This window comes from Xylona heveae (assembly GCF_001619985.1).
Source record: "Xylona heveae TC161 unplaced genomic scaffold L228scaffold_2, whole genome shotgun sequence".
Taxonomy (NCBI): domain Eukaryota; kingdom Fungi; phylum Ascomycota; class Xylonomycetes; order Xylonales; family Xylonaceae; genus Xylona; species Xylona heveae.
Genome location: NW_017264194.1, coordinates 941,814 through 952,119, shown reverse-complemented (window position 1 = coordinate 952,119; position 10,306 = coordinate 941,814). Strand labels below are relative to the sequence as shown.

At 47.3% G+C, this 10,306-nt stretch overlaps 3 protein-coding genes across 3 annotated transcripts; all 3 read left to right on the top strand.

The window, feature by feature from the left end:
* Positions 1 to 249: 249 nt before the first annotated feature.
* On the top strand, positions 250 to 3,002 carry L228DRAFT_62550 (hypothetical protein). Its single transcript, XM_018336780.1, has one exon. The coding sequence runs from the start codon at positions 644 to 646 to the stop codon at positions 2,783 to 2,785; it is 2,142 nt and encodes a 713-aa protein (XP_018190684.1). The 5' UTR covers positions 250 to 643; the 3' UTR covers positions 2,786 to 3,002.
* A 3,008-nt stretch (positions 3,003 to 6,010) lies between these two features.
* Positions 6,011 to 7,431, top strand: L228DRAFT_265601 (Metallo-dependent phosphatase; the record flags this gene model as incomplete). The annotated part of the gene is made up of 4 exons (XM_018334729.1): positions 6,011 to 6,190; positions 6,383 to 6,784; positions 6,975 to 7,274; positions 7,339 to 7,431. 4 exons carry the CDS (start codon positions 6,011 to 6,013, stop codon positions 7,429 to 7,431), a joined length of 975 nt encoding a protein of 324 aa, XP_018190683.1.
* Positions 7,432 to 7,543: 112 nt separating this feature from the next.
* On the top strand, positions 7,544 to 9,707 carry L228DRAFT_265600 (hypothetical protein; the record flags this gene model as incomplete). The annotated part of the gene is made up of 2 exons (XM_018334728.1): positions 7,544 to 7,720; positions 9,528 to 9,707. 2 exons carry the CDS (start codon positions 7,544 to 7,546, stop codon positions 9,705 to 9,707), a joined length of 357 nt encoding a protein of 118 aa, XP_018190682.1.
* Positions 9,708 to 10,306: the final 599 nt, after the last annotated feature.

Sequence of the window (10,306 nt, the reverse complement as noted above, 5' to 3'; positions counted from 1 at the left end):
GATTGTTCATACGTACCTCACCTCCTTCGAAGATCCATCTCAGAATACAGCACGCGCAGCAGCGCTGCGTTTTGGAATTCACTGTACATGTTACTTTCGGGTGCCTCGACATGATAACCGTTAACCCCAAAGGCTGAGCTTTCGACACTTTATTGGCAGACGTCCTTTTTCTTCTTTGTTGCCTGCACCAAGCCATCATGGACACCGAAGACGGATCAAACTTCATAAAGGCATGTCTCTAGATTCCCACCAAGAGAAGGCTCGAGAGTCTTAAATCGCAGAGAGTCTTTTACTGACACGTTACCTTCCTTCACAGAACCTGGCTTATTTCGTCCGGACTCATGAAAAGGCACTCGCAAACGCGTTACAGTTACGGCGACCGCCTGCCAAGCATGGGCAATCTTCGAGCATATCAAGCACGATCGGAAATGGTCACCCAACACCTCGCCCCACGGGCCCAAGCTCTCATGAACGCTCATCGAGCACTTCATCTTCCACAACCAGCGCCTTGACAGCAGCCTTCTCTCTCTCTTCTTTGAGTTTCTCCTCACAACCAATAAAGCCCGCCAAGCTTTCTCTCACACCTCATCACCTCTTTTACTTGCTTTCCCGTTTCGAAGACTTGGGTATCTCTGTGGGCCCCATGAATGTCCGGCTTGAAAATATACACACAAGTGCTTCTCCTGGGAATTACGTGTCTTTTCTTGGCCAGTCTCAGAGAACCAAGCGACGGAGTGCAGACCGTGATTCAATTCACTCCGTCTCTAGTGTGCGCAGCGTAATGTCCTCCATGACGTCCATGTGGTCCAATTTCGGGTTCAACTCCAACTCTGCAGCCAAGTCGGAGAAGGCCAAGCAAGCGATTGAGACGGACCTCAAATATCTGTATTCCGCCTTTACAAAGATTCCATGTCTGAGACTATCTCCTGACTACAAGGCGCGCCTCATTGAGGGCTATGAGGAATTTCCGTTTGACTCGGCAGTACCCTTGATTGCTTTCAAAAACGTTAGTGCTCTGGAGGTTGTAGATGTCGATTTTCGCCAGTTCTTTGGCTGGGACCGAATGGCCGAGCAGCTGCGCAGTCTGACTGTTAAGCGCGCAGAGCTAGACGACCCCGCCGAGCTTCTAATTCACATTGTACTGGATGACGTGGAGAAGCGAAGACGGCGCTCGTCCAAAGCACAGTCGTCGCCTGTGCTTGCCTGGGTAGCACCTAGCCCCGTGTCAAAGACTGCCCAACCCGTCGGTGGCAACTCCGCTCCAGGAACACCAAAACCCGATGATAAAGGCGAACATGGTGGCAGTCCTAGCGGCTCTGCCGTAGTCAGTGCTGCATCGGATGGCTCTAGAGGCCTTCAATCTCCCCGCCCGAGAAGCACTTCCCCTGCTCGGCCCGTCAGCTCGAGGCACGGTTCTTCCCACGGCCAGACCAAGATGACCGTCCCCAGAAGCAAGCGTTCCGGCTCGGGGAGCTCCACCTCTAGTGCCCGCTCAAGTCGGCCATACCGCAGCGGAAGCTCTACGAACATTCTTACTTCGGCGTCAATGGGTCCCTCAAAGTGGAGGTTTCTAAAACACCTCTGCTTGGCGGACAATTCATTGACTGCCATTTCCGCGTCCAGTCTTGCACCTGTTGCCGAAACACTGACCTCGTTGGATCTGTCGTCCAACCTATTTTCTGAGACCCCGGACAGCCTCGCGACTCTCACCTCCCTGAGAGCTCTTAATATGTCAAATTGTATGATTGAGTCTTTGCACTCCTTGCTGAAGCATCCGCTTCCCGCAATTAATGCTTTGAATCTGCGCGGCAATCGCCTGGCCTCTTTAGCCGGCATTGAAAGATTGCCCTCCTTGGAGAGACTGGACCTCCGGGACAACAAACTAACCGATCCTACCGAACTCGCGCGGTTGACGAGTATACCTGAGATCCGAGAGATTTGGGTTTTTGGCAACCCTTTTACAAAGACGCATAGCAACTATCGTGTGACCATTTTCAATCTCTTTCGATCGTCTCCTGGCTACACTACCGACATCATTATCGACTCGACGGGACCTAGCTACAGTGAGCGGCGGCACCTTATCGACCGTGTCGCTGAATCGTCAAATGTGCCTGTTTTGGACCCGCCTCCTCCAGTGCACGATATTGAACCGGTGCAAGAGAGCAAGCCTACTGCAAAGCCGTCAGAAATTGCGGTGATTCAAGAGCCGCCAGCGGAGAATCAGACAGTCACGGTCGATGCTAAGAAGGCCTCCACTCGTCGAAAAAAGGGCCCAAAGAGAAGAATGGTTAATCTTTCACAGTCGAGTAGTCCGCCTAGAGCGACGCAAGAGGAATCCAGTCCGGGCAACATTAACAGCTCGCTTGGCCAGCTTTCTTCAGACAGAGAAGCACCGAACAAAACTTCTGTAAACGACTCTGCAACCTCTGATATGCCACCACATTCCTCAAGACAACCACCTAGCCTTCAGGTGGATCCTAGTCTATCCGTTCCGACTGATGGATCAGCATTCGAAGTACCCTCTGCAAAACCAATGATTTCCAAAGACACAAAGGGCTCAGACTTGAATGGTGAGCGCTACAAGCAAAAGCTCGAAGCGCTGAAGACAGAGGTCGGCAATGGGTGGCTTAGCGTTCTCAGCGAAGAGGGCTGGGAAAACCAAACGGGTCCCCGTAATCATCCGGCGGGACGAGATTACAGTCCTGCCAGCACTATCCGGTCCGGCCCTAGAACGCCCTTGGCTGAGGGTCAGGGAATCACGTCTTCAGGCCGGACCCTGGGCTGAAAAGCCGAGTTGCCATGAATGCCGGCCGTTAGAAGCGAATTTCTAGAAACGGAAATATGCTTTGTGCCGGCTACGATGCCACGTCGAGTTCACCAAGCTTGTTTTTCACTTTTTTTACAGCTTTTGATATCCATTTCTCCTTGTACAATATTTGATATTGGCTTTGTTCACATTTACTGGGAGGGGTTTCTTGAGATTTGACCGCTTTTCCTTTTTCTTTCACCTTTCTTTGTTCCTCTTGTCCATTTCTGATAAATTTTCACTCTACGCAAGTCGATCAAATGTGCCTAATCAAGTCTATCATTGCTGATGACTTGCAAGCACTTGATTATCTCACGTTAGTACTAATTGGTGACGAGTCACGATTGTTGCAGCACGTACAGTTTGATACCTTTCGTGTATTGTGATATAGTGGCATGGGTTCGGCGTTGCATTTAAGGGCAGTTCAGGGACAAGCCTCCTTCGTCCTTTTCCCCTCTCCCTGGGACTTGTTTTTGTTTCTGCAATGCTTTTTCTTTTTCGTTCTCTTTCTTTCTTTGCCTCCTACGTTTTCGATTTCGATTACGATGTAATGAAGAGCCAATAAAACAGACCAATGACCAGCGAGTCATTAATGTATTCATTGTAATAGCGCTACACATATGGTTGATGCACTTGAGCAGTTTTATCGTCTACCTGTGGCTGGGAGAAACCTTGAATGATGGTGTAATTCTGCTGGAGAGCAGTTGAACTGCGTAATACCAGCAGAGGCGCTCTGTTCCGTGGTGTTTCGGAGAGTGCATATGAACTGAATCTATGGCGACTACCAAAAAAAATCTAAATTGAATGTCTGAAGTGAGGGTAGAAGCAGGTGCAGTGTCAGATTAGCAAGATTCATTGATACTGCAGTGACCGACTGCCGTCATGTTTCCTTGCAGAGATACAAGTTGTGGCGTAGCCGTCTAACGCAGCGGAGGGAAGTCTTGGGGAAGAAGAGCTAACGGCCGGTTGCTGGGCGACCAGTTAGAATGAGTAATCAGAGACAGCGACAGCCACAACACATAAGGTACATACACACAGTTTTCACGGTACTTTTAACTCTTGCGTGGCCCTGTCAAGATTTACGCCGCAGCATGGCCATCAGCGTTGTCACCAGGATGAAGTGCAGGTAGAGAGATTGGTATATGTTTTGACATGATTCCTCTCTATCAATTGATCTCTTGCTTGACCTGTTTTCATTTCTGACCAATGGAACAATGATGATGTTATCAAGTGCAATAATGAGGATCGAGGATGAAAAGCATATCACAAAAGCGAGTACTTGTATTGAGAGGACCAAGAAGGTTACAAGTCCAGAAAAGGATTTAGTCTGACGCTTCCCCGACTGCCGATGGACCGTCACGCTACAGGCGACGCGTACAGCTTGGAGCGAGGCGAAGGGCCGTTGGAATCGAAAGAAATATGACCCCTCGAAAGAGTTTTTCGCTATGAGCCTTTCTGCTATGAATGATAAAATAGCAAAGATCTGAGCAGCATTTCAATGTTCTTGAGGGAGTTAGAGCAGCAAACTCCGGCTCCTCAGGTGCTGCTCCTCCTTCATGTTGATGCTCCGAAGGTTCCATCCCCTCTTTCTCCGTGATATCATATCAAGCTCAATTCTCGACATGTAGTGTGACTCTTCATATGAAATTGATATGTCTAAGGGTGGAGAGAAAGAACAATACGCCTGGCCATGATACATGAGTGTGCCACATGTGCGCTATGATGACATGCCCCTGCCCCTTGAAAAGAGCTTCTCCCTTGAATCGTCCAATCCTATTATGTAGAAGATGTTCAAATTTTAAACTTTTTGAAGCTCCAGGGAAAGGAAGATGGAAAGAAACGCAGCCCACTTTGACCTATACAATTGCCAGTATTGACGAGGACTTTCACGTCTTCCCCGCCAGGACAATATATCTATACGCGCGTGCCTTTTGCGCCTAACGCCCAAGCTTTAAGCCACAAGAGATAGTATCAATATTACCGTGAACAGGGTCAATCCAATTGCCCTCAATGAAGCAACGTTTTCACCATCGATTGCAACAAGAAAGAGTGACAAAGGATCAATTCGTCTTTAGACATCTTCCTGACTTGAGCCATAATCGACAGACATAAGAGAAAAGTCTAGGATATCTTTTGTGGTGTAGAGTGACCGACGGGAATCTCCCTTGAGGCGTCATTGTTTCTAAACTTGGTTCACACCGTAGTTACCTTTTGCCCTCTCTTCTCTCTTTCCCTCCTTTCCTTCTCGTTTGTTATTCTCCCTTTCCACACAGCATCTTGTCCTCCTTGAATTAGACCTACCAGTGGCTTTTGTTTGGTATTGCAGCCGCCCTGTGGTCACGGTCCACAGAGTACCAGCGATAACATAAGCGGTTAAACGCTGAAGCTTCCATCACCTATTCTTTGGCAGCTTTCCAAGAACCCTGCATACAACTGTTATCCCGCCTTTCATCAGATTTCTCTCCCCTTCTTCTTTTCACTCCCAATTTTCACTCCTCTGGCGGTCGCACGAATACTCTTTTATTTGTATTTGTTTCTTCTGGGCAGAGTCGAGAGAAGTGAGAAGTGACTCTTCTGCCAAATAAAAGAGGCAGCTCCCCCCAAAGAGGCTCGGCTTCATTCATCGCCCCATTCGCCGAGAGGGTTCGACCCAACTAACTTACCGTCCTCGCGTGAGCCGGCTTTGCCGTCTTTCTTGTCGTCGACATCCTCACAGCAACGTTTCCCCACGTTATTGATTCCAGAACGCATCGCGATCGATCTGTGAGTTTACCGGGCCATTGCTGTTGTCGCTCCACTCTTCGCCAAGTAATTGTGTGTATGTGTTATCCTGGGGAAAAAGCTCATCGCTTCTTCACTCCCTCTCCCCTCTCGTCTTCTTCTTACCCAATCTCTTTTTCCCTTCCAATCATCTTGATCTTCCTTCTCCCCTCCATCTGCGCCGGGTCTAGCCTCGGGTGAAATCTCAGGCTCCTTTTTTGATTTATTTTTTTTCTCACCTAAAGAGCCAAAGCTCTAACGACGCGTTTCTCAGTGTTTCTCAACCGCCGCCCGCACGGATCACTTATTTGCGATTTTTCCTTCGTCTCTTCAACAACCCACAACCAGCCGCACCGCAACTGTCGCGACTTTTCGATCCCCCCACTCTTTTCGCCTCTCGCGTCTTTTTCATAATATCGTCGCTGCGGCGAGTGTAGGCACGCCATGGCGGACCAGAATGATGTCGATCTCGATTCTATCATCGATAGACTGTTGGAGGTGAGGGGAAGCAGGCCTGGCAAGCAGGTCCAACTGCTTGAGACGGAAATTCGTTACCTTTGCACCAAGGCACGAGAGATTTTCATCTCGCAGCCCATACTATTAGAGCTAGAAGCACCTATCAAGGTAATGCCCTCTCCCCCTCCCGTTTCCCGTCGCCTTTTTCTCCAGTCTTTTCTTCTTCTTCTTCTTCTTCTTCTTCTTCTTCTTCTTCTTCTTCTTCTTCTCTCAAATCTTAGCCAAATCACCTTGGACAGTTGATTGGCATGGCCGTTGGGAACTGGCTGACATTCTCGTGATAATTTTTTCTTTGACTAGATTTGCGGTGATATCCATGGCCAATATTACGATCTCCTCCGGCTGTTCGAATACGGCGGCTTCCCTCCCGAAGCAAACTATCTCTTCCTTGGCGACTACGTCGATAGAGGAAAGCAATCCCTTGAGACCATCTGTTTACTATTGGCATACAAGATCAAATACCCAGAGAACTTCTTCATCCTTCGCGGCAACCACGAATGCGCCTCCATTAATCGTATCTATGGCTTTTACGATGAGTGCAAGCGGAGATACAATATTAAACTATGGAAGACATTTACCGATTGCTTCAATTGTTTGCCCATTGCGGCCATTATAGACGAGAAGATTTTCACCATGCACGGCGGCTTGAGTCCAGACTTGAACTCTATGGAGCAGATTCGCCGCGTCATGCGCCCTACTGATGTAAGTTGACACCGTCTGACTTTTTGATCGAAGCAGCTCTTGTCTCTGCTCTCATTCTACCTCTGGTGCTACTCCCAGCACCTCCCGCGAGTTGAAGCCGGCAACTCGCGGGCCTGTTTTCGTGTGGCTCCATTTGGAGAGATGTTTTCTTCACAATCTCTCTCTGGCTTTGGTCCGCTGACCGTTTTAGATCCCCGACTGCGGCCTTCTCTGCGATCTGCTATGGTCCGACCCGGACAAGGACATTACTGGATGGAGCGAGAACGATCGAGGTGTCTCATTCACCTTTGGCCCCGACGTCGTGTCTCGATTCTTGCAAAAACACGACATGGATTTGATTTGCCGAGCTCATCAGGTCGTTGAGGACGGATACGAATTCTTCTCCAAGAGACAGCTCGTCACACTGTTTAGCGCACCAAACTATTGTGGCGAATTCGACAATGCCGGCGCGATGATGAGCGTGGACGAGAGCTTGCTGTGTTCCTTCCAGGTTCGTTTTTGCCCCGCCCTCCCTATGAAGAAACCTGTTATACTAATTGATGATTTTTTTGCAGATTCTGAAACCCGCAGAAAAGAAACAAAAGTACGTCTACGGTGGCCTAGGTTCTGGCAGACCCGTTACTCCTCCAAGGAAGCAAAAGAAGTAAACAATACGAACTTTTCGTGTACAGCAGGTTCGGGCGGAGATGATCCAACGCCGCCAAATTTGATCTCAATGTCGCGCGCACGCGCGCGCTCCACGCCCCTTTTTTTTCCACCATGACCGTCTCGAATCCAGATCCTTTTCCTTCCTCGGTGTACGCCATGTTCTCTCCCAAAACCGGACGTTCAAATCTCTTCTCCATCTTTGGCTCTTTCTCCCTCTCCATTTTTGATCTGTTCGCCCTCCTCTCTCAGCTCGCAGCGGATTTGGTTCCACATGGAGACCGCCATTACGTACGTACGGAAATTGCACTACTTTTTTTTTTTTTACGGATTCAGCAAAATGAAAAAATAAAAATCCCCACAAAACACGAATTTGTTCAATCTATGAACTGGCATGGGCGGCCACCCTCTGTTTAGACTGACCTTGCAAAGATTTAATCGACGAAGAGAAAACGGGTGAGTTAGTGAGCGGGTTCAGCAATTGAGCAATGGAGCAAGCGAGGGATTGACTTGGGATGGGCGAGGAGAGTAGGGTGAGATGCAATCAAGGAGACGAGGCTTCCAGATATTGTGTGTAGCATGAGGCGAAAAGATGATCTGTATGAGAAAAATTAGGGAGGGGGCCCCGTTTCGGGTGAAGGGGAGAAGCCAGGGTTTAAGAATTAGGTTGTGTCTCTGACCTTGTTTCCGATCCTCTCCCTTTTACTTTTTTTTTTCTTCTTTTTTTAATTATTAGCTTTTTGCGAAGTGTGTGTGCGGATCTGTGTCGTCTCTTTTTCTTTTTAACTCTACTTTTCTTTTTCCTTTTCGTTTGGACCAGCAAAGATAATGGGAATATTTGTTTTTTTCTTCTTCCTTTTTCATTGTTTTTTCCCCTCTCTTATTTTTCTTTTTCATGCATGGAAGTCTCTCGTGGGGGCTAGTTGTAGTGGATTGACCCAAACAATGTATGACAGTGTTGATGACTCGGTGCTGTGCGTGCTGTGCTGTGATATGCTGATGTAGATTTTGAGGAAATGCAGACAGGATTGTCTGTTTTCCCTCCCTTACTAATATTTCTTTCTTATGCTCGGGGTTTCTTTTGTGTTGTCTTGTTTTCTTATCGTTTGTTGTCTCGTGTTTTTTGCCTTTTCTTTTGTTTTCTTCCCCGCCCCCCCCCTTATTACCTCATGCATGTATGTCTATCTATCTCTCTTTGTATACTATATGAGTACAATGTTATAGCATCAACTAATCAATTACAAAACCCTCTACTAACTTACAAACTTACTAACTTGTAGCTTATTCTATTCCAACTTCCCTTGATATTTAGTACTGTTCTCACCAGTCCTGTTAGCAACAAGGGAAATCTAACTAAATACATCCTTATCCTGCTCAATTAGTTTTATACCTACCTTACCTTGGTTAGTCATGAACTTATACAGCCATGCTTGGAGTACAAGAGTCAAGACTCGAGTCAGGCTTGATCTAGAACTTGTTATCCTAGGACCTGTCACCCTAGGATCCGTTACCCTAGGTATTGATAGTAGCTAGTAGTTAGCTAGATAATAGAAAGACGTGTAGTTGGTTCTAAGTCTTTGATGATTTGCTAGCATACAGTATATCTTGTCTAACAAAATCAAGAAAACCAAGAAAACTAAAGTCCACGGTCCAAGGTTCATGGTCCAACGCCCAAAGTATTTAAGTAGTAAGCAGTAAGTACTACACACTAAGCAGTGAGCAGCAAGTAATAAGCAGTGAGTACTGAATACTAAGTAGTAAGTAGTGAGTACTGAGTACTGAGCAATGAATACTGAGCAACGCTGTTTGACAATTGCCAATGCAGACTACCATGCAGACATCTATCAGGCTACCAGCAACCAGCAACCAGCTATCTAGCATGTTGCGTGCTGTGCACCGTGTGCTGTCGTGTCCTTGTCAGAGCTATATCATGTATCATGTATCATGTATGATATATCCTATATCCTATAGGCAAAGACTGACTTTCCAACTGTCCAACGGTTCAACTGTCCAACGTCCAACGGTCCAGTGTTCAACGGTCCAACGGTTCAACTGTCCAACAGTCCAACATGACTAATGCATGAGCCATGAGGGGCAGGGCCATGTTGCAAGACCTGACGACGAGAACGGGAAGAAGAAGAAGAAGAAGAAGAAGAAGAAGAAGAAGAAGAAGAAGAAGAAAAAGGAGGAGGACGACGGGAAGAAAGAGGTAATGAAAAGCAAAGAACTCTCGAGTTTCCGGATTCCCGGATTCCCGGATTCCCGGATTTCAGAATGAATCAAGTGAGTATTAACAGACTGACAGCGGAAATAGGAGCGAATCAGCGAATCAGCACTGCGGCGCTGCAGCGATATATGACTGTAACATGCCAAGTAAGGTATAACATGTCAAGATATACCATGTCAAGTAAAGGCCATGCCGCGATATAAAAGAAAGAAACCACAATCTACATACTCAATGGTTTCGATATACCAGGTACGGGATATGGTTATTGACATACCAGGTACACCGTACGGATATGGTATTGATAAACCAGATAGTATGGTTATTAATACCAGAGAGGACAAATATACCGGATATGATTCTCAATATACCAGATACAGGTTTTGTCCACGCGACAGCTACTTTCCAGACCAGACTCCAGAGTGAGAGTCTGAGAGTCTAAGAGTCTGAGAGTCACAACGAAAGTTCATCAGTCATCTGATAATGATACCAGATGCAGGGCAAACCGCAAATGCAACGTGCCAACACACCAATCCAAACGCTCTAGGCTGTAGGCTGTAGGTCTAGCAATAAGGATCCATCGTCCGTAGTAGTAGTACGAACCCAAGGTAAAGTAGATACTGGAAGTTGGAACCAACATGGCTCGGGGCGGC

Coding starts and splice junctions, on each gene's coding strand:
- L228DRAFT_62550 (XM_018336780.1), top strand. CDS start 644: ATGAATGTCCGGCTTGAAAATATACACACAAGTGCTTCTCCTGGGAAT.